The following is a 23,812-nucleotide window of genomic DNA, read 5'->3' as shown; positions in this document are numbered from 1 at the left end:
CTGCGTAAATTGAGGACGACGCAACGAGCTATGGAAAGAAGAATGGTGGGTGTAACGTTAGGGGATAAGAAAAGAGCAGGTTGGGTGAGGGAACAAACGCAAGGTAATGATATCTTAGTTGAAATCAAGAAAAAGAAATGTGCATGGGCAGGACATGTAATGTGGAGGGAAGATAATCGATGGTCATTAAGGGTTACGGAGTGGATTCCAAGGGAAAAGGAAGCGTAGCAGAGGGTGACAGAAAGTTAGGGTGGGTGGATGAGATTAAAAAGTTTGCAGGGACAACACGGCCACAATTAGTATATGACCGTGGTAGTTGTCGTAGTGTGGGAGAGGTCTTTGCCCTGCAGTGGGCGTAACCAGCCTGATGATGAATATACACCAGGAGCTAATCCACCACGCCAAACGCGTGCACTGAAGCCAGGAAGGTCTCGTGGGGCAGAGAATCGAAAGCAGCCTGCATGTCGAGAAGCAAGAGGAAAGCGGCTTCCCCATCGAGTCTAGCTTGCTCGAGCGTGCCCCCAACGACGGCAAGGCAGTCAGCCGTGGAGTGGTGTGCTCGGAAGCCACACTGTTCAGGGGGCAGGGCAGCACTAGTCTGCGCGATCCACTACAGCCACGAGAGGGCCATGGCTTCCATAGTTTTGCCAGAAATCGACGTGAGTGATATCACCCTGTAAGAGATGATGTCGCGTGGTGGCTTGCCACGCTTCAGGAGCGGCACGTTAATCGTGTGGCGCCAATGATCCAAGAGGCAGCCGCTGCGCATGACGCCGTTGTACGCGTCGAGCGGCGGATGACGCTGATTGTTGTCCAGGTTGCCCAGCATCTGGTGCGTGACCCCGTCCGGCCCGGGCACACTGCAGCGTCTTCCGCGGCACAGGACCCGCTACAGCTCGTGGAAGGAGAAGCCAGCATCGCACAAACTTCTGATCGCCTGCGCGTGGGTTGGCTCTTCTCTATCTCGGACAAAGACAGCCTCGTAGAGTGCCTGTAGCGCGAGCACAGGTACGCCGGGTGTGAGATGCAGCGGTGGCAGCAAAAGCACCCGCGAGTAGTTCGGCGAGCGCCAGCTCAGTGATGAGGAGACGCAGCGCGCTCGACCTGGCGGGGCGTAGCCTCCTTGCGAGCGGCGCACGAAACGCACCTTACACGCCCTGTCCGGTGGTGACATCAAAGCATATATCGAGGGCGGGCACGCAGCTGTTGCGAGCAAGCGAGCGAGCAGCGGGAGAGGAGAAGCAAGAGAGGTGGGAGTGAGGTCACGTCCGCTCTGGTAGGCATATGTTCAGTCTATGGCAGGCAAATGTTTTCCATCATTTACCCGTTTAAATATCATGACACTTCCGTGGGGGCGACGTTCTTAGTGACGTCATAATCTTCGCTTTCTACCACCACCTTTCCAGGAATTTCGCCGAAGACGTGCTCAACTGGAGGGTCTCTAGAGTCTGCGATGCGGTGCTTCGGTGTGCGGTAATCAATGATTTATAATTAGTGAAGTTAGTCCAGACATTTCGGTAACTCCCCTTGTAACTAAACTTATGCTGTGATGCCGCACCTAAAACGAAACCCATATATTTTGTACTGTACATTTTTTTCTGATTCATTTTGAATTTGGTCCCCAGCCGTTTTAGGAGGTTTACCGAAAGTACTGCGCAAAAAACAAGAATGTCACTCGACGCTAAAATAGGTGTACGTCGCCGGGCGTAGATCAGCCGCGTCGTAGTGAGCCCATATGCAATGCACAAACTCCGAAGTAGATGGGTGCGGTGGTACTTGGGGTTATTACCCGCCGTGGTTGCTCAATGACACATATGCGATAACACAATAATGAAGAAAACATCATTCTGCCTCAAGATGGTAGAAATTCGGCCATAAGTTTTCAGTACTTTCTCAATGAAGCTTTAATGCCGTAGCCTCAAAGCAGGAATAATGACGCAGACGCATTGGAACATTATCTACACTGCTCACCGATATAGGCATAAGAACGTTACAAAGCGTGAACTGGACACGAACTAAAACTGCAGAAAAAGAAAACACGCACACAATGGTACCTGTAGATGTGCAAATATATGTCTTTTCCAACCTGGTCCTGTTCACGTTTTTTAACGCATTTATGAATTTTCAACCTGGCCAAGCTACCACTCTGGCGATATAAACAGTTTGCAGGATATTTGGCCCAAGAAAACGTATTGCATATTAGAAACAAGATATGCATCAAAGCAGCTTCAGCTATATTGAAGGACTATTAGCACAAATTGATAAGAGAATTACCGCAAAATTTGAGTGCCTAGCATCGCTCAAATAACGAATGTGACCAGTCATCCAGCGTAAAACTGGCGTGGGCTATCAGGGAACCTGCGCAAAGTTAATCCAGGTTGTGGTGTTTGATGCAACTAGCGCACTTAACGGATTAACCGGTAAGCGCAAACCCCTTGTAATAGGAGAATAAGATTGCGCAGTCATTGACTGTGATGTAGCTATATATAGCCTCTCCCATAGCCTTGTTCACCTCCTAGGAAAACTTGTAGGCAGAACTGGCGCAGAAGCGTCAGTAGTCAGGAATTAGCCGGACCGCCGTAAGATTATTTGCCACAGCCTACATTAGTGCGTAGACGTGAGCTAAATGTCCCGTGCTCTATACTGAAGGTCTTTTAGCACAAATTGATAGAAAAATTTATTGAACACTGAGTGCCCAGCATGGCTCCAATACTTGGCGTGACTGGTCATGCAGCGTAAAACCAGCGTGGGCTTTCATAAACTTGTACAAAGTTAAATAGCGGCAGAGGCCATCGGATTCTAATCACTTCCGCCATCAGTGATCAGTAGATGGTTGCTGTTCCCGACGGTACTAAAATTGCGTCGCAGTGCTATGAAATTATGCACACCTTTAGGGAACACACAGGTGAGGAGTATGATGACTAGGCAATCTCCAACGAGAGAGATGACGAATGACACGGTAACCAGGCTCACGTTCAATCCCTCGCCGTAGGGGTGTTCCTCATTTCTAGGGAAAAACATCATTGCGATAGCGATGAAACTCAAGACGACGCCATTGGCCAGAGCCGTTAAGAAGTTGCCCCAGATGAACTCGGCATCAGATAACCCCATTACGCACTGGTGTTCCTGGAAAAGATAATGCAAATGATTAAAAATTCCAGTGAAGGATAGCATGCAGTGCGGTTTGTTCATGTGCGGCTTTTCCCTCTCCAGATGAGCATGTGCAATCTAACCTTTTTGCATCCAGATATGTAAACACAGTTAAAGTGGGTGGAAGTAATAAAAAAGGGAAACTAGAGCAACAGAGGATGCCGGAGAAATAAATGACATAGGTACTAGTCTCCCTGAAAAAATACCGTAACTCTTGAGCGCTTCAAGAAGGTTGTAGCTTAGAGCTTGAGAAGATTTCTCAAAGCCTTATGAGTGAGGGAGCGAAGAAGTTAAGAATATATTTGAAGCAATGGGACATTAGCAGTGGCGTAGCCAGAAATTTCTTTCGGGGGGGGGGGGGGGGGGGGGGCTCACAATGCAGCTCAGCCTCCTGCTAAGAGGAAACATTAGGTCGGATGCTCCTATCTAAATACATGTAGAAGGAGAATTCATTTTTCTCGGTATCTACTTCAGCAAATTTATGAGGTTTGTTGCATTTAAAAGAAAATCTTAAATTCTAGTTATTGTCTGTTTCGAATTTTCGATTTAGGTTGTCAATATTTTATTGACAAAAGTGACGAAAATCGAAAATTTTCAGAAATCAAAACAATGAAGTTTACAACTCTGTAAATCGGCAATGAAAATTGATATCACAATTCTGTGAATTGCACATAATAGTACATGTACAGCGGACAAAATTGATGTTAAACGTGAGTCTCAAAAAATTAAGTATTATCGAAATACGGTTTTTGCAGAACTCTTGTACATAACATAACCAATTCACATAACATACAAATAGACAAATCGAATTTGTCCGCTTTGAATGGTATAATGGACGTCGTTTACAGAACCGCAATATCTGTTTTTGATGCAGAGCTAATAATTTGTAAACTTCGTGCTTCTATATTTTTCTAAGTTTCGAATTTTTCAAAATATTTTAAACAATGTTCGTGCCCTAAATCGAAATTTCTCTTCCAACAGACACTAGAATTTAACTTGCTCTCTCAAATGCAACAAGCTTCATTAAAAGCGATTCAGGAGTTATCTTAGAAAAGCGTTTCTGTGCTTTACATGTATGTGAATAGGCCACGTCCGAGTTGGGCCCGAGCTAAAGCTTCCTCTTAAATAATTTGCCTAGGTATCAAATACATGAATAATATCTGCATTGCCATTGCCAAAGATGCTGCAAACGAATTCTTGAACGCTATCCGCTATCAATACAAGTAAAATATGTATTCTGTTATAAAATATTATACTCGTATGTGCCAAAAATTGTGCCCAACATAACTGATGTCAATGCTTCCATGTATTTTGTCTCTTTAGTAAGTAAAGAAAATATCACACGAACTTCAGAACTACATAAGTTCGAAACCAGCAAACCAGTGCATGCCGCTGATATGAAAAATGTAAAAGCCATGAAATGAACAAGTTGAGGACAAATATGTTAATGAAACTTTGTCATTCAATATCCTTGTTTACATTCTTGTAGATTTGCAACGGCCAGTGAAATATCTCAATGACGCTGTCATTTGTTCCAATGTATTACGCAGGAGCAGCTGTCACCGGTCGTGTATCGTGAGTAATTGCACCGAAATTATAGTCGCAACATAGAGCCCGTACAAGAAGCAGGAGTTCTGCAGAAAATACGAGGGCGAGTCAAATGAAACTGAGCCAATGCGAATATATGACAAACGGGGTATTTTAATTAAAATAGCCTCGATGAGCATTTAGACGTTTGTCCCATTGACTAACGAGCCGCGGAATTCCCGTCCCATAAAGCTCCTGGGGTTGTTGCTTCAAAACGTCTGCAACTGACTTTCACGTCATCGTGCGAGACGAATCTGGTTCCCTTGGGCTGTATTTTCGGTTGCCCAAAATGTGGAAGTCGCAAGGCGACAGGTCTGTGCTGTATGGCGGATGTTGCAGCGTTTCCCGCTTGAAGTTTGCCAGTTTTGTATTAACCACAGCAGCGACATGGGGACGGGTATTGTCGTGGAACAAGATGACCCCATTCGTCAATTTTTCACGTAGCTGTTTCTTGATTGCGACACGCAGCCGATCCGGCGTTTCTCAATATCGGAAACAATTGATACCATCTAATGATTTACCAAATTCTATCAGTAATGACCCCTGACGATCAAAAAATAAAAGTCAACAACACCTTTCCGGTGGAAATGACGGCCTTTGCTTTCTTTGGGGCTGGTGAATTCGAATGTTTCCATTGTAAGCTTTGCCGCCGTGTTTCAGGGTCGTAGTAGTGGCATGATGGTTCGTCTCCGATCACAATTGCAGACAAGAAATCGTCACCCTTATTGTGAAATCGGATCCGATGAGTAAAGACAGCGCCGAACTTCTCCGTATTCTGGCGGTGGTTCAAAACCTTGAGCATTCATTGCGCACACAAGAGCCGATAACCGAGATTTTCATGAATTATGGCGTGAATGGTGACGGTGAATCGAACCGTGACTGATGTTCACACGCTCTGGCAGTTCATAGATGCTTATCCTCCGTTCTTGTGTCATCAGCTGATCAACCTTTGCACTTTTGTTAGAGGTGATTGCACGACGGCTTTGGTCCGGCCTGTGATCGGCTTTGCAACTTTCACGTCGCTTCACAGTGGCCAATGAAATGCAATGTTCAATGTACACGGCAGCCATACGGTGGCTAATTTCTTTTTGGGAAACACTTGCAGCTTTCAAAACCCTCACGAAACCACGCTGCGCAACTTCTGGAGCGTCCATTACGTCATGCAACCATGTTCAACCCATTGTATGAGAGCATTAAAGAACATTTATCCTCACACCTCCGTGTCACTTTTGTAAAGGAGAGATGCCTGTCTGCTATGCGTAGGCCTTGCAGATAATGAACAGAACCATAATTGTGCAGGGTGGATAGGCTCACTTTCATTTGAATCGCCCTGGTACAGTAGAAATGCGAAGATACAGCTTGATAAAGGGCAAAAAAGTGCCACTGGAAACAAAGTTCACTGCACGTATGCACAAAACCTCGCAACAAGATATCTAAACATACCTATCAGTGTCCAATAAATCTTCGTATCCAAGAAAAAGTCATGGTATATAATGGGTCAAACAAGGCAAATAAACATGTTGCGCAATCACAGATTCACAGAATCCTAGATCCCTCCCCGATTCCATCCACGCCCCCGATGTATCGCGCGCTACAGAAAGCGCGCGTTTCCTCCCCGCTTTTCTCCCTTGCGCACGCAAGACTGAGCCACCATCGTTGGCTCACCCATGCCTCCTTAAGCTTTCACTCGCACATACAGCATGCGGCACGTGGCCACGACGTTATCGCCTTTGTACTTTATGCGGAACATGAGGGTGACGGCGACGGCAGGAATGCGCCTAGATTGTCCATATAATTGCTATCGCACTAATATAATAAGAGTATGCGTCAACTGAAGCGTCCCATGGCGCATTACTTTCCGCAAAAGAAGTAACAAAATCGAACTTTCACCATGCGACAATGCGCCACCATGCGCCGCAACAACGTCTTTTTTTTTTCCTTTTGTGGGGCGGGGGCACCGTAATGAAAAAAAAATGCAAGGTATGTTGGTCACAATCGAATGCCTACTTTGGGCAATTAATATGGCTTTTAAAGGAATATCGAAGAAAACATGAGACGCTTGGTCCACCAAGAACCATGCGCAGACTGCTCGGTATCCTACTCCGGTGAGACAAGACTTTCTGGAGAGGTTGCGCTCAAGCGAACGCGGTGCAATCCGTCGAGTCCCCACAGTGATGGCGGCGAGCTACTATTATTTCTTTTTCTCGTCTGCTAGCTATAAAGTGTCCAAAACTCTGCCAGGAGAGAATGTAGTCAGCCAGAAAAAACCGAGCGCACCGAAGTGCGCCGCGCGGTGGTCGGGGCATTACGAGAAACACGCAAGCGCTCTGACTGGCTCTGGCAGCCTGTGGGTAGGGGAGCGAGAAAAAAAAAAATTGAGAAGGCTCAATGTGTCCTCGCGTTTAAAAGTCAACGTAGAAAAATAAATAAGAACGTAGTTACCTTGGCTGTCTTTAGTGCCTTCACTGGATGCTTTGGCGCAGGTGAAAAAATAATTATATTTTTTTATGTGACATGACCGCACGAATGAAGCACCACAACACTTCGTCTCATCGGGCGTCGCTGCGGGCTTTGTCAGCTTGTCTGATGGTGTGTTGATTTGGCTTGTCTCGTTGTATGGCCCGACGTATGGCTTTGGGACAGTTATTGAACCTTTGGCGTCAAATATTTATGGGAACATCAAACTTACAAAGTTCCGCCATTGAAAATCTAAAGCACACGTTTGGAAATGCCAATGCACCTTTCACATCAAAAATGTATGAGAACTTTACAGCCATAAAGTTTCGGAATTGACATCCTCGCGCTTCGTAGATTTCATGATAGAGAGTGTAGATTCCGCGGCCTCCTCGAGATGCCGCGGCGAGCCCGTTCGCCATCAAAACGTCCTTGAAACTTTGTGCTCGGATGGGGCTGCTTGCGTTATGTGACTTGCGGAGCATGGGCGTTGGCGCGAAATCCAACCCGAGTTCGCAATTTTTGCGGTGAAATGGCTGTTCGAGCGTGAAAAAGACGTTATAGACAAAATCCAGAATGATTTCCGGCGCCGGGGTAGCTTTGGTCGGCGGTGCACGGACAGCACGAAAAATTTTCGGAGAGGGGGGCTGAAGCCCCATAAGCAACCCCCCCCCCCACCTGGCTACGCCCCTGGACACTAGTAAACATTGATTGTAAGCGTAGTTCCTTAAAACGCCGTCTTCACTGATAGATTACAACCACCAAAGAAACACGTGCAAACGGCTTCCTCAATAATTATCTCATCAATGCATGTCTGGACGATAAATGGCGTTTTATGCATACACCCGTCAAAAAGATCTTGCAGGGTACGCCAGAGGGGTAAGCCGGAACGGACCAGTCCGTCTCATAACATGTTGCTCACGCTGTCAAGACTCACGCATGCGCACACACGTTCTTCCGTACGCGCAGCCGTGCCACATTTGTAAATTCGTGCAAATAATGGGGGAAATAATCCGAGGACATCGAAACATTTCTTGTGAACTGCTTCAGTGAATTTGTGAATTCGAAAGTTGTTAATACAAAAGAATTTTTCTCCAATTGAACACCGCTGAGTAGTCCTTCGAGTTATGAAGTACTCGCGGGCACCCGAGAGCGCTCAGACGCTTGGCTTGGTTATCCCGTGTGTAACATACCCGCCGCCGTTTTCACAAATGCACTTCGGCTCGACCCGAAATGTTCCTTGAGGGCGGCTTTTCATTTCGCAAATCACCCGCCACTTTTAAAGCTTCTTGAGGGAAGGAAAGGGCAAGCGTTTTACTGGAAAATATCAAGGTAGCCCTGTAGATACTTTGAATCGCTCGTGTAATTCATAATTCCTAAACATGACTGCCTTGCGTTCTGCCCCTCGCCTCACCGGCTTTTTCATTTATTTATTTACTATTTATTCAATACTGCCGGCCGCCTTTTGCTAGCCAGGACAGGAGTGGCTACAAGACGTTTTACATATTAATGGTCCATCAAGAAAACAACAACAGTACCAGTTACAATAGAGAACCACATAAGCACACAGTAAGGTTACTGCGAAACAAATCAGGAACAAACAAAACAAGAGGCAAACGCGTTACATTCAAATCCGAGAAAGAAAGCACAAAAAACACCGAGCACACAAAGCTTATTGGCTAGAACTGACTGTTGAACAAAATGTATCGGGTGGTGATAAGGTGGCCACATCGTAGGGTAACTTGTTCCAGTCAGCTATCGTTCTTGGAAAGAAGAACAGCTTGTATGTGTTGGTTCTGCACTCAAGCATTATAACTGTTTTGTCGTGTTTCTGCCGAGTCTATTGGGTTCTGTTGTACTGCATGTATGTGTGGAATTATATTTTGGTACGATTATTAATGATTGCAAATAACATATTGAGACGGTGCATTTTTCGACGACATTCCAAGGTGGGAAGACCAGACCGGCTAAGAAGATTAGATACCGATACGTGTCTTCCGTAGGCATGGTGTATAAATCGCAGTGCCTTTCTCTGAACCCGTTCAATACTTTTTAGATTCATTTTAGTGTGCGGATCCCAGGTTACGTCAGCATATTCCAGTAGGGGACGCACGAGCGACGTATAAGCTACAAGTTTTGTTTTAGTGGCTGCATGTTTTAACCTGTGTCGTATTAGCCATAGTCTTTGGATGCCACTGAAGCAATGTTTTAATGTCGGGGCTCCAACTGAGGTTCGACCTGATCGTTACGCCAAGATACTCGAATTGTTCTACTGGTGCTACAGAAGCGCTATTAATTTTGTAAGAATACTTCACTGGATCTTTCTTTCGGGTTAAGATCATTTGTTTGCATTTCGTGACATTTAATGTCATCGACCAGTTTTGGCTCCAATTACTAACAGCACACAAGCAGGTATTTAGAATGAGCTGGTCACCTTCGGTAAGAATTGTGTGATAGATTACGCAGTCATCTGCAAAAAACGGGCCCGCACAGGAGAATCAAGCTTTTGGTCATTTAAATACATACGAAAAAGAAGCGGTCCAAGGACTGGGCCCTGCGGCACTCCTGAATATACTGGAGCGATGGGTGAGCTTGAACTGGATATCTGGACGTATTGTTGCCGGTGAGATAGGTATGAATGAAGCCACTGTGAAATTTGTTGATTCTGTAAGATGTGTCTAAGTTTTAGCGAAAGTTTACTATGCAGTACGCGACCGAAGGTTTTTTCAAAGTCCAAGAAAATGGCGTCTATTTGTCCTGCTTTGTCAAGGGTTTTACAGAAATCATTGGTAGTGTGAATTAGCTGTGCCATAGTAGATAACCCACGACGAAATCCATGTTGAGCTTCATAAAAAAATTATTGCCTTCCAAGAATGAGGCGATGTGTTTGGAAACGCATCACTATACTTGCGGTGCACAACAAGCTAATTGACCTGTAATTAGCGACATGGAACTTGGTACCAGATTTGTGCACAGGAATAACCTCAGCCAATTTCCAATCACTGGGGACGTCACCCTCTCGTAGACTAGTACGGAAAATAATAAAGCGGAAATTTGAACACCATTCCACGTATCTGGAAAGAAACTTGTTCGGAATATCATCTGGTCCAGATGATTTCTTTGTATTCAGGCGGAAATAGGCGGAAAAAAATGCCTTCTTCGCTGATGCTAAGATCAGGTACCTGGAAGCTGGTTGATCTGAAATCGGTACACGGAGCACCACCACGCAGGAACAGAGAAGAAAAATGGTCGTTGAATGTTGCCGCTATTTCTTGTTTGTCACTAACGTCCACGTCGTTTATTGTCAATTTGTGTATGGGGTCATTTTTTGAGTTAGACGAGCCCAGAATTTTCGCGGGTCATTAATGAGGAAGTTGTGCAGCTTTACATTATTGAATTGCAATTTCAATTGCCTCATTTTATTTCTTAGCTCTCTACGAAGTACAACTCTCGAAACGTTACGGGAAAGTCTGCTTACGCGACGTTTTAGGTGAAATATTTCTCGAGTAATCCATGGACTGTGGCTATGAATTTTCTTTTTCCTCAGCTGGACGTACCAATGAATACACTTATGTACCGTACTTTTAAAATCCAACCACAATTCATTCGGAATTGTGTGGCCTTCACTGTACCTTTCTAAAAAATTGTCAAATTCTTGGTCAAGAAAATCTAAAATACTCTCGTCTTCAGCGTTATTGAAATCGTCAAATTGTTTTGTTGCTTGGCGTGTGATTGGTCGTGCCATATTGGTTTTGAAAGGCACTAAATCATGGTCGGATATAGCAGGCATAATATAAACCGTGAATCCCAGTCTAGCATCAGACACAACTACAAGGTCTAGAAGTGAGCCCGTGGTAGCAGCAACCCGCGATGGTTCAACTACAACCTGCTTCAAATTAAAAGAAAAAGCACTATCGAGTAGCAAATCAGAACTCCGGCATTAAGATGAGACGCTCAAGGATTCCCAGTTAATTTTTAGTAAGTTAAAATCACCACAGAAGATGACATGCGCATATCGTTTTTCGTGCTCATTCAAAAAGTCATACCAGCGTCTCAAGCATACGTAATTCTGAATTTGGTGGCTTGTAAACGGCGCCAATAAAGATGCTCTGTTTGGTAGTATAAGTCGGATCCAGACCATTTCTATGGTAGTATGGAGTGGTACAAGCGTATAATCTGTTCCTTTCTTTATTACAATGGCTACCCCACCCCCTCTAGAACTGCGGGCATGGCGGATAATTTCGTGCGAATGAGGTATCATATCCTTATCGGATATGTTGTCATGGAGCCACGTTCGGTGATCACCGCAACATCGGGCTCATACGTTAAAACAAGACCTTCGAAGTCTTCAGTTTCATACAGGATGCTGTGGGCATTATTGTTCAGAACAGAAAACTCGCTTTGAACTGTGTCTCTATGGCCTAAATTGCGGCTCTTAAGCAGACTCTTTTTTCTGAAGTTATAATTAGGCCGTCATTGTGAAGCTAGAGGGACTATTTTATCTTGAGTGTCGTCCCATTGGAACAGTTTACCATTAATTTTGATTTTGTCGAATGACAGCATGACCTTGGGGCCTTTCTTCCTTTGTTCAGCAGCAGCAGCCCAGACTTTCTTTCGGATCGATTGTACCCGCGGGGAGAAATATTCCGATATGCTATAGGTTGTGCCTCTCAGTTTGTTACAATTCTTCAAAATATTGGCCTTATCTCTGCCATCCACATGTTTGAATATGACGGGTCGGCACCTGCCCTCGACTGGGCGGCCAATTCTATGAATACGCTCGATAGCCACGTTTGGAACATTTAGAGTGTCAGCCAGAATGCTTTTAGACACGACCTGTTCGAGGAATTGCCGATTTTCTTCGGACGATGCTTTTATGCCATATACAAACAAGTTCTCTCTTCTACTCCTATTCTCAAAGTCCTCCACTTTCAAAGCCAGTTTTTCGACTTCTGACTGAAGCTCGTCAACTTTGCTCGTGTAATTAGTCACCGTAGCAGAAATATCGTCCAGCTTCTTGCAATTGAAAACAGCTTAATACTTGTTTCCTTAATCTTGCTGTTAGTAGCTTGCACAGTGTGGTTATGTTCACGAAAATCATCAATAAGGGTCTGAAGCATCTCTGCCGTAGACGGTCGCGGGTTAGACTCTACGTCACCACAGGTAGGCAGTAGGTTCACAAACCAATGGTAAATCGTAGTAAGCGTATCACTCAACGACCGTGGACACGGCAGAAGCCAGAGGCAAGCATTGTCACTGCGGTAGTTATATGCTAGGCGACGGTCTCTCACCTGAACGAAAAACAGGAAAAGATTCGTGAGCGGTTTTCTCGCTGTGCCCCTACCGCGCCCACTGGCCGGAATCCGTTAAGTGGCCGAACTTTTATGCTGCCAAAACTGTGACGTAACCGATGACGGCGAGGAAAATCCGGCAAGTAACGGTGCCCATGTGCGCATGTCCGCAAGCATGTCACTGATGTCGCATCTCTGTGGACTGGCAGGCCTGAAGATACAGTATTCCGTCGTCTCAGTCGCAGAAAGGCCGCAGCATGTCTCGGTGGCTGGGGGTGTCGGGCAGATGAAGAGCATGGCCTAAACGAAAAATAGGAAAGGATTCGTGAGCGGCATTGTCGCTGTGCCCCTGCCACGCCCACTGGACGCCATTTGCCTCCGTAGCTTTTCTTTCGTTAACAATGCTGTGTATATTCAAGCGCTTCGTTTTGCGGAGTGGTGCAATACTCTGGAGCGCGTCGGCAACGTAATAAATCTATAGTTGCGCCGAGACAGATTGGCGGTCCTGTCAAGACAACTGCCAGCTAGGACAGAGACCTGATCTGACCTATTCCTTGCATCAGCCAATGGAAGACCTGCATAGGAGTATTCTTCGTGCGAGCGCTAAAAACTACTGTCGGTGCCTCTGCGTTCACGTGTTTCTCGCGGCAGATCGAACAAAGCCGCAAAAGTTCAAGCGCGGCGGAATACGCTGCAACAGCGGTGGACTTGAACAACTGAAATGAAAAGAACAGCAAAAATTCCTGCCATTAGTGCGTGTGTGGCTTGTGTGTTCCACTGCTGGACGCAGATATGGCTCCACGAGCGCCGGCATTCGCCGCTTCCAAGCGGATTGTACTCGGGTAGAAGGCCACTTACACGCTAATCGAAGGAAGGCGAATCGCATCGAATCGTAGCAAGGCAAGCCTCTCTACGAAGAAGCAGGTGCGTTGGCTTCAATTGTTTTTTTTTATTGCACGCAGCTACGTTCTCTAGAGTAGACAAGAAGAGCAATGTATATTTCATGGGAACTGTGCAGTCACTGGCTTTTAAAGTCATAAGGAATAATTACGGGAGCGAAGCTTTGAAATACTCAGTTTTATTAGCATATTCTACCTATTAACATCCGCGCCCAACGAGAAAGTGACGAACCATGAAATGGCTTTCAGAATTGTGCCTTCATTTATACACAAGTGAATGGAAGGTTTTACTTCTATACAAAACAGAATAACAATGCAAAAGAATATATTTTTCGTACATCACAATATTTTTATTGTGGTAAAAATAACTGTAGCAGTAACATACCTTCAATTACAAACAGTGCTAGCAAGTGATAGCAGATATATATAACATATCTTTGTTGTGAACATTCCATCCATTAAGGGGTGCGCTATGTGAGTATTAGATCCCTGTAAGCCACTCCGGCTGCGCATGCGACAAACTCGCTGAAAAATGTCTTCTTGCACATATAAATTAAAAATTATCTGCTGATAAATGTAACATTTGTTTGAGTTCTGGAAACCACAAAAAAAAAACATTCTTAACGAATGTATTTAGTACAAAAAGTAAACTTAAGGAAAGGAATCGCTAGTTTAGTGACCCTTAAAATAAATTACCAGCCCGTAGGAACTGCGGGTGCTCTAACGTAAAGCTATTTGAAACATTTCTATTCCGATCCTGCAATCAGTCCTCCACGATTGCCCAAAAGTTTTGGGTCATCCCAAACTCTGCCTCTCTATCATGAAAACCACGATAGGTCCCCATCCGATATGATGTGTACACACCGATTATGCAACATTAAACCGAGCAAAACATGAATTATTCCTCATTCCAAGCCTTTTCGCCATTAGAACTGAGCTATTGGTCAAAAGTGTTAGGGCTACGCACCCTTCGCCTGCCTGTCATGCGACGTCACCAAACCGCGAGAACTCACACGTCAATGTGACGTATACGCGTTGAAGATACGTTAATATGCCGACTAAAACTGAATTTGTTTTAATCGCCAGAGACTGCCCCATTCCGACAGGATTAGAAGATGCCTGCCCGCCAACAGCTTAGGCATTTGCTACTCTCACCTGCCAGTGAGGATGGATTTATTTACTTATAATAGACCTTCTTGCGTGGCCGTCAAATGTTATCGAGGTCTTTCGGCAGGGAAACGACAACGCTCTGACAAGTCTTTCTTGCTTAGGATTTCTCCTTTAGCGACATTGTTAACCTTCCGTTGCACGCCCCCGCGATTATGGACCATCCATGGCAAGCTAAGTAAGGGGAAGCAGACCAATCGCAGACGCCTGCACTGCGCTCTTCATCCGGTTATCCATTTTCACTGCGCTTGCCCCATCGAAACTCACCAAGAGCGTGCTCCTCGTCTGTTTTCAGCGAATTAGATAAGAACAAGCGCTAAGTACAGGCAATATGTTATTCGTTTTGAAAGTGAACAAAGGTGACCGCCTACGAACGAGGTGAGCAGTTGATTCGGCTATTCAGACAACACAGCGGATCACCGGCCGATGCTTACGTTGGCGGGTAAGCGAAATTTGACGTAAGAATATTGGAATAAAACAGAATGGAATAGTTTTACTTTATGAGGAGCCGGGCTGGCAGAGCTGCAGAGCGTCCGCCCTATCCGCTCCCTTCTTTCTGACGTGTAGTTGGCGAATATTGCTGCTGATAAATGGTCTAGCTTAACTGTCTAATTATGCTGCGCTTTAGCCTGAATGGGTAATATTATTACTCCTGTATCCTGTTGATAATTAGACAGGCTTCTCTACAATCGACATCTACCATATGCGAAGCATGCTTGGTATAGTACAGAACGGTTGTTATATAAGTGCTCAGCAGAGAATGGTTACTACTCTTGCGGCGTGCGTATTTTATGCGTAGGTAGCGGTGTGATATCGCCTCCAGAGCTGGTGAAGATGAAGGGGCCTGACGTGCATGTAGCGTGACCTGTAGTGAGCTGACTATCGCCTCCAGAGCAGGTGACGGAGATGACTGCTCATGTGCTCACGCGGTGACATCGCACTACGGCTTCACTGCGGCTGCGCCTCGCTCAAAACCTACGCTGCTAATGTTGCCCTGTATATCTCTCTGCGTGACTGCGTGAACCCGACACTACCAACAACGAGAGAATATGCTTTCCGTAGCCCATCTGACGAAATCTCTGTCATATATATATCACGCAACAAACGAGCAGTGACCGGACTGAACACATCATCTCGAGGCCAAGGTCTTCCTGCTCATCACAATACGCCACCCTGCACAGTCGCACCCACACCTGAAACGGGGAGGCAGCATGAATCAATGAGGGCAACAAGGTAGAGCGACGCTCACAGTTCTCCGCCACTGCCACCGTTGCACGCCGTTCGACGACGTCGTCTTCACCGTTGTTCTCTACAACAGCCTCAATTCTCAGCACGCGCCAAGAACGGGCCAATACGCCTCAACTCTGCTTGCCGAGTTGCACCGCTCTGGGCGCGCTGACGTCGACGGCACAATACGACGCCGTCAACGCCGTCAACAATGCGCCCTGTGTCCAGACGCTCAGTCACAACCACCAGTGAGCCGTTTTTGGCCTTCGCCGCAACACGAACTTTCCTTGCACTTCCGAACGCATGCTACGAATTGTCAGTCATGTATATATGCTTGCAGTATCTACTCTTTCTATACGCGTGCCTTTTTGCACATATCTCAACCGCGCTTCGCCCTAGGATGGGGCCCTGCGGTGGCGCGACTGTCTGCTCCAGAGCTCTGATGAAGATGGTGGTTCATGTGCCCATACGCGAGTACAACACGCTGGCGCTCGACCTGAGCGGCTGCGGTATTGGCCGCTCCCGAGATCCCAGGGAACCATCGCTGGCCGGCCTAATTATACCGTGGCTACGGCGGCTACCTCGTCGCGCCGCCTCCCACAGGTATATCCATGAATTTACTATATGCGGTGTATAGGTGCGGGATCATACCCAGGGGCACCAGGGCCGCATATTCAGTGATCCAAACCTTCTTTAGAAAATTAGCCCTGGTTACGAAGGCTAGTGCTATGAATGGGATTGAGAAACCGAACAATTTTCGTGCCATTTGAAGACGTGTTTTTCCCCAAGAAAGAAGAAAGGGACAAGTACTCCAGCGTGAGACGATTGCCTGTATTTTCTTTTTCTTGTTTTTGGCATTTCTGGAGCTGTGCAGTAGGACTTTGTGCCTGCTGGACAGATTGTCAATTGGCCCCTTGACTGACAGATATATAGGGGATTGATAGGGAATGTGTGCGGGAACGGGCAAAACTTTCGAATGCGGATGATCGCTGTCGCCATCACGACAACGCCTATGTCACCCTGCTTTGTCTGCGGCGCGGTATCTAGCCTCTCAGGGATTAGAGGGCGTTCCCCTTCCGCCATAGTGATTGACCGGTGCTAACCCATAGGCTTTTCTTTTATTTTCACCAGTAAAATTCACGCATTGGGTGAACACAACTTTGCAAGAACAACTCAACAACGTTAGTCTTGCTGGAGCTTCGCATAACGGAAGAAAAAATTGAGCAAGTGCATTTCTTTTGAAGGTAACTAGGGGTGCTTTTCCGAAGTGAAAAGAATTCTCTTTTTTTTTTTCATAGAGTTTTTTCGTTCTCATTTCTTGCTATTAGAGCCAATCGAATCTTGGGGCACTGCAGAGCTCAGCACTCCACCAGTATCTTCTGATTTTTAGCTACAAACAAACAAATTTTCTACGCCGCCAAGCTACAGTGTGCCTGGAAATTAATTTTTCCACTGCCTGTCACGCATTGTAAGCAAAAACCCGTCATACAAGGGAAGGTGAAGCCTTGACGTTATGAACTCCTCAGACTCGCAGGCGTTGTAGAATTACCGTTCTGCAAAGGCAAAAACACCGGTGTGACCTACTTTATTCTTTTCTTGCTTCTCACTTTTATTAATCTGCATATCCAGCCAACATTGGGAAGACATGGCACTATAAAATTTTCTGGGGTTACTATTCAGCACATTTTGTTGAGAACACAATCGACACAAAGCCATGACATGAAGGCGCAAAGTTCTGTGTCAGGGCTGGCATCAGATACGTGCCGTCATTGCATTACAGACAGCTAAGTATCACTGTGAAATTCTTGCATTCCTTTTCGCATTGGGCAATCCTTATTCGACTTTAATAGGAGCGCAGTATACAACGATACCCACTGTTTCGTATAACTAAACGTTTATGATTACTCATTTCGCCACCTTTTTGACAGTGGTCAGTGACAATGATAAAAATTTTTGTGTCAGAATACGTTCAAGAATTTATGTTATCGCGTCATGTTTACTGGAAATTTACTGTGCACCACGTCATGATTCACTTGAGATGTCCGCACTTTGCGAGAGAGCGTCCCAAATTTGTTGATCACAGCTGCGATATAAAAGTAGACTCAGCGGAAGATCTTTGCCGTATTTGTCGCACAACTCGGCCACTTCGTTTTCGCGCACTCGTTCAAGGTGGAATATTATGCGAAGTGATGTTTAGAGAACTCCTCTTCCATTGATTTCCCATGCACGCGTGAAAAATAAGTGAGCCTGTGTTTGACCAGAGGCGTCTAGACCGACTAATTTTGTAAAGAAATGCACGGTAGGCACCTTATGAGCAAAAGTAGTTGCTTGTAATATATGATACAGCACGCACTCACGGCCATAATATACTTTACAACCTTTCAGAAAGGCATTTGTATTGCAGAGAGTGAGGTAATTATTGGAGCCACGGTAGAAAAACTTGAGTTCCATTAATTTCTGCGGTTTTACGTACCGAAACGACAATTTAGGTATTAGGCATGCCATCGGGGGGGGGGGGGGGCAGGTGACTCCGGAGTAATTCGGACTATCAGGGGATCTTTAACGTGCCCCCAATATTCGGGACACGGGCCTTTTTTGGCATTTATTCCCTATCCAAATGCGGCAGCTGCCGGGGGGATTCGATTCCGACTCGGAAAATGTTTTAAGCTTTACTTTTAGAATGCAATGTACTGTCGCGAGCGATATGAGCGGGAACACGCGAAAGCGTTGAAAATAGCTCGAAACAAAGTTAGGGCGATACGCTGATGGCGCTGTCGAAAACAGAGGGGAAAGGTGGCGCTCTTCCGATAACTGTTCGCATTCCCACCGCGCCTGCCGTTGTTGACATTGGTCGGCATTTCGCTGGCCGCCGATAAACGATAAGATGGTTACGTTAGCCGTGACTCACAGCGAGTCACTTTATTTTTCAGACATGCTTTTTTTTCAGTTTTTTAGAGCGCAGCTCCTAGGCACCCGTTCCTGCGTTTAGCGTATGTTTATTTTCACATATATATACCTCCGTAGAACTTCATGTTTATCTTATCGAGCGCATCTTGTCACGCGTTCCAAACAGACGGACATATTTGCCAGGGCAGTAGCTCCGGAATGTGTACGCTTCAAAACGGTGCTGCTATTGGCCACGCTTCGGCGCACAAAGTTATCAGTAACCGCAATATCAAACAGCTTTATCAATGAGCGCAGGAAATGCGAAGCTCCGCATTTTGCAGAAAGAGACTCATTGTGGGAGTGGCAGAAGTTATTAGAAGAGCGTCCTCCTTTACACTTTGGTTCCGACGGCGGCTGTCGCATATCGCCCGTAGTGTGGTTTGAGACTTTCCGACACGCGGTTCCTGTGTTTCGGCTCATGTTGCTCACGATAGTATACTTGGCATCACATGCAATTATTGTCTCTATTTTACTGACATGAAGCATTACCTCACTGACAGCTTCGGCATCTTTTCGGAACCACATACAGACATTAACCTTATCTGCATTTTCGCTTTGCACATACAGTTTTAGTAACTTGACACTAGCCGTAAAACAACCCCTCAACCTCCTCTGTTCAGATTTATTTGCTGTTGCTGTTATTAGGGCTTCCAACACGGTAGGCTCCACGCTAGTTTTGTGAAAAAACGCTGCTGAAATTCTAATTTTATGGCCTCATCCTCAACCATAACGATGATAAGAAGCGGTGTAGCTTGCAAAAATTATGTCTGGACAACTTCATTTTTTCTTTAGCAAACGAATATCTGCTCTCCCTCACATAAAAAATAATAATAATTTCATCCCGAATCATATAATATAGGGCACTTAAGCATTGCCTTACAGAGCCACTTGAACGTCTATCTTGGTTAAAGTATTACAGCACTCTAATAAAAATCAAGCAAATGCCCTGAAGTTTCTTATGCGCTGATTTTATGGGAAGAAGTGGCGAATATGCTGTGTTTCTTTAAGAAAGTTTCGCACGTTGCGAAACTAGCTCCAGCCCTATGTTTTAAAATAAAAGCAGTTGGTCATACGCGAATTTGAGGCAGGCACAAGGAGATGATAGATCATGAACGCGTGCTGGAACACGGTAAAATACGTCAAGCGTTCGTTCTCTGCGCGTGCGTCTGCACGACGCGGGAACAAGCAGACGAAACGGAAGTACATCTATCTCGCGGCAGTGCGAAGTGAAACAAGAACACGCAGACATTCGGTTTGTGTGTGTCATTATTTCTCTAAACTATAATTCGTCTACTGAATCAAAAGATTCCACAAGTAACGGGTGTCGCCTTGAACAATTCTCGAGGTCACGTAACACAACGAGCGACCTCACAGCAGTGCAATGTACGCAGGTGCACTTGTGTGAGATATGCATCGACTCTTCGGCTGGGACCGCGGCGCCCACGAGGAGAAGGCCAAATGGCGTTCGGTTTCAAATTTCAGCTCTTTCGCGGCGCGTAGCGATGTAATACTTAGCAGCCACGATCATTATCGCACATTGCATGCGCGGCACTTCTCAGCTGAAAATGACCAGACCTGTTGAGGGGCCCTTTAAATGAGGTTTTTGCGTACGTATCATATCGTCTGCCCCATGCGGTGTAGTATATCTGCTTTTTTATTGCTGTTTTGCAAGACAAAGATATTCAGAGGGGAGATCTGGTTCGTGGAAGGCAACTTAACCTGCTTTTATGATGTAACGTGTGTTTTATTGTTGGAAAATTATATACAAATTTTGCTTGCATGTTGGCGAAAGGAAAATAAGTGCCTCACAAAGCGCAAACTACCGATACGCACAACACCCATTATGAGTAACAAAGGGAAAGAGAACAGTCGTCACAGGATACCAAAGCAGCAAAAAAAAAGAAAGAAAGAAAAGAGAAGATATGTCGTAACCCCTTTAGTGACGGCGTACACGTTTGTGGACGCTACTTATTTTCGCCATTACTCTGCAGTAGTTGCAAGGAATAGACAAGGAACATTAAACTTTCGGTAAATTGAACATTCTGCTGTCCTAAAGTGCACCCATTTCACTTCTGAGTGAAACGTGTCACTTCAGACAACCGCTTTGGCGAAGGCACAACCGCCCTTGACGGGACGCTTAGAGTGGGATCTTCGGTAGCTATTGAGACATATTTTTGCCCTTTTTGTAATGCTGGCACCCAATAATTCACCTGCACATGTAATTCGAGTTGGTGATTCAAAATTTTTAATGAAGAAACGTAGCATGATTGACTGTACATTATATGAATATTTATTTACTATGCGATTATGATGGGTCTCTATAAAATGCACAAAGTCATTCTTATCCCACCTTGACTTGATTTCTCTGGAGTCTCCAGCATTTTGGCAAAAAAGTATGTAAATTTTATGTATTTATCGACAGTTGATCGTAATGCGTGACTGAAGAGGAGAAAATACCATGAAAGTTCAGCCTCTAGGTCCCGGAATTCGTTAATTGCGCACAAAGAAGCGGGGGTGCTTCTATTAATTAGAACTCTTATGCAATTTTCTTTAGAAAAAGAAATTGGGCGATGAAGAGCAAGCTGCCCCTCTGCTTTTTGCTTGACTTAATAATTACATTCAGATACGGCGGCTCTAAAGGTGCTATTGCCAAAGTGAAAAAAAAGAAGCTATCAAAAGATTACGGCATTAAAATCTATGCACACTTTACAATGCAAAAAGACACATAAAAGCAAGTTTGAGTAGCAGTAAATGGCGTACAAGATATTTTGTAAGGAGATTCGATGATGCCCAATATATTGCACGCTTTTGAAATTGAAAATATTAGTTATTTGCTATTATATTTGGAGGTTGTCTATTGAATTATTCGTGTTCGATTATAATTTTGTAGTCCAGCACCCCTGATACCTATGCTTATACCATTAAATTATTCGCGCAAGCAACACATCTTGTGGGCAAAATATAAACTATTTGCACTTACGCCATGGGGAATTTTGTTTTTCTGAGTAAAGTTGGCGTAGTCAGCCACAAACTAAGAATTCAATATAAGTTGCCCCGACGAAAAGGCAAGATACGGCCCTTCAACTGTGAAAGAGAGCCGGTCCAGCTATGGTGTACCGACAGTTTAATAACTTTGCTATGCTAATGTAATGGTTAGCTCATTGTGAAATAAAACGTAGTTGCTCGAAGCTAGAATAGGGCCTATGGCTGATAAGTGAGATCAGGAAGACCGATAAAATTTGCCAGGGTGTTCATGTTATATCCTAATATCAAGGACACAAAGACAGCACTGCAGGGAGAGAACAAAGTTGTCTTAAACTGGCGAAAGCGCTTAACATCGTGAAGTGAACCTGATTCGCTTTCACAGGTGGAGCACATGCAAATACCAGACATCAAATGTTGTAGAAGGGGTGTTTCACTTCACATGCGGCGACACACTGTTAACTCCATTAGAGCGAATTCGGAAGCAGTTGACTGCGTCCCCGCTACCACTAGCACAAAGGGCTGTCTTCATTAAGAACGTATTGTACAGTAAACTGTGGTTCACTGCAAGGGTAGCTCTCCCACCGCCAACAACTGTACGCGTAGTAAACATACTTATATTCTCATGGTTCTGGCCAAAAATTTGCATCCATAGCTTAGCAATTTTCGCATCTGCCAAAACCCAATGGAGGAGAGTTACTTTTGGTAGGCTGCTGTTCGCTAAGACTACAACCGCGGCGAGATTGGCTTGCAAGTCTTTTCTTCTAAAGTGCTAGCTACATTTTGTGGCGCTTCCGCAGCATTGCAATATGATCTCCGCAAACAAGTAAAGTAACGTACCCCAGACTGCCCACACTACGGGTGAGAGTACGAGGCCATTTAGTTGAGTTGTTCAAACTCAATGAAGCCAAGTGTCTACGCCGCCGTTCTGCACTGTACCCAACCGTCTGTCCAGACAAACGTTTCCTTCATCTAGAATGGTGCCCAAATTCTGTATGCACGAGTAGAGACTCCGTACTTCTGTGTGCTCATGGGGTTTTTCATGAATAGGAGGCTTACAGTAATATTTTTGTATGTACACTGTAACAGTGCAAAGTTACCATCAAGCAGATACCATTTAGTGTTTTATTTGCTCATGTATTTCGTTGATATCAAGTACGATGCATTGCATTTGCGATGCCTTAGATAATATTCTGCGATCATTCCACAGTTGTACGCGTCCTTACAGGTGAGTAAAAGTACTTGTTACTCATGATTATCATGTTCGAGTTGAACAGCACGCATATAACCTTTTATTCTTAGGTTGTACACACTCACAGTTCTGTAGGACATGTAGGACATATGCGGAGAAAACATTTGGATAACTTATGCTCACCGTAGTCCCATTCCCGTTCTCTTCATATATTCTGCCGAACTGCTGCAACAAGAACAAAGAAAATACGAGCACAATTGCTATTGCGAGATCTTCTTCGTAGGGATCCGCATTGCCCTTAAACACCCAGCCTGGCATGGCACCAGTGCTAACCTGCAGGAGGAAGAAAGGATTGGTGGTTAATGGGCACTGGAAGCAAGAATGTCACTAACCATGAAATGGTATCGCTACTATTACAATTTTATTACGCGGTGTCCAAACAAATGTTAACCTTTCCCTGTTGCATCTACACTAGCTCTGACATCCAATGCATAAGTTAACATCTTCTTGCCTCACGTTAACTCAAAGACAATTTTCCTTCTTTCGGAGGATAAAGACAAATTGAACTTAGCAATCGTAGCTTCTTGCCTTACTGCGACAGTTTGTCAAGTGGAGCCTTAATTGTGATTCTTGGAAGATAAGCCGCCCGAAGCTATGATAGACGGCACGCCATTACTTGCGTCGAGCCCTCCTCTTCGCACTGCGTCAGCACTGATAAAGTTGACGCGCCCACATGCAGATATCCGTTTCCTGTTTCTCCAACAGGAAGCCAATGGACTCCAACAACGACAACACCGTCGTGGAAGGGAAGTGAGTGAAGAGGAAATTCCTGAAGACAACTGAAGACGTGAGTGAGCAAGGTCCCAATGGACCAGCTACTCTGATTTACAGGATTGCTTTTATGCCTCTCGACGTAA

General features: G+C 45.1%; 1 protein-coding gene across 1 annotated transcript; it reads right to left on the bottom strand.

The window, feature by feature from the left end:
* Positions 1–388: 388 nt before the first annotated feature.
* On the bottom strand, positions 389–829 carry LOC142559342 (uncharacterized). Its single transcript, XM_075670955.1, has 2 exons — positions 674–829; positions 389–610 (listed from the first exon to the last, which is right to left on the bottom strand). The coding sequence occupies exons 1-2, from the start codon at positions 827–829 to the stop codon at positions 389–391; spliced, it is 378 nt and encodes a 125-aa protein (XP_075527070.1).
* Between the last annotated feature and the right edge of the window lie 22,983 nt (positions 830–23,812).

Source organism: Dermacentor variabilis, chromosome 10, assembly GCF_050947875.1.
Source record: "Dermacentor variabilis isolate Ectoservices chromosome 10, ASM5094787v1, whole genome shotgun sequence".
In the NCBI taxonomy this organism is placed as follows: Eukaryota; Metazoa; Arthropoda; class Arachnida; order Ixodida; family Ixodidae; genus Dermacentor; species Dermacentor variabilis.
The sequence above is the reverse complement of the archived record's forward strand: the minus strand, read 5'-3'. Positions and strand labels throughout refer to the sequence as shown.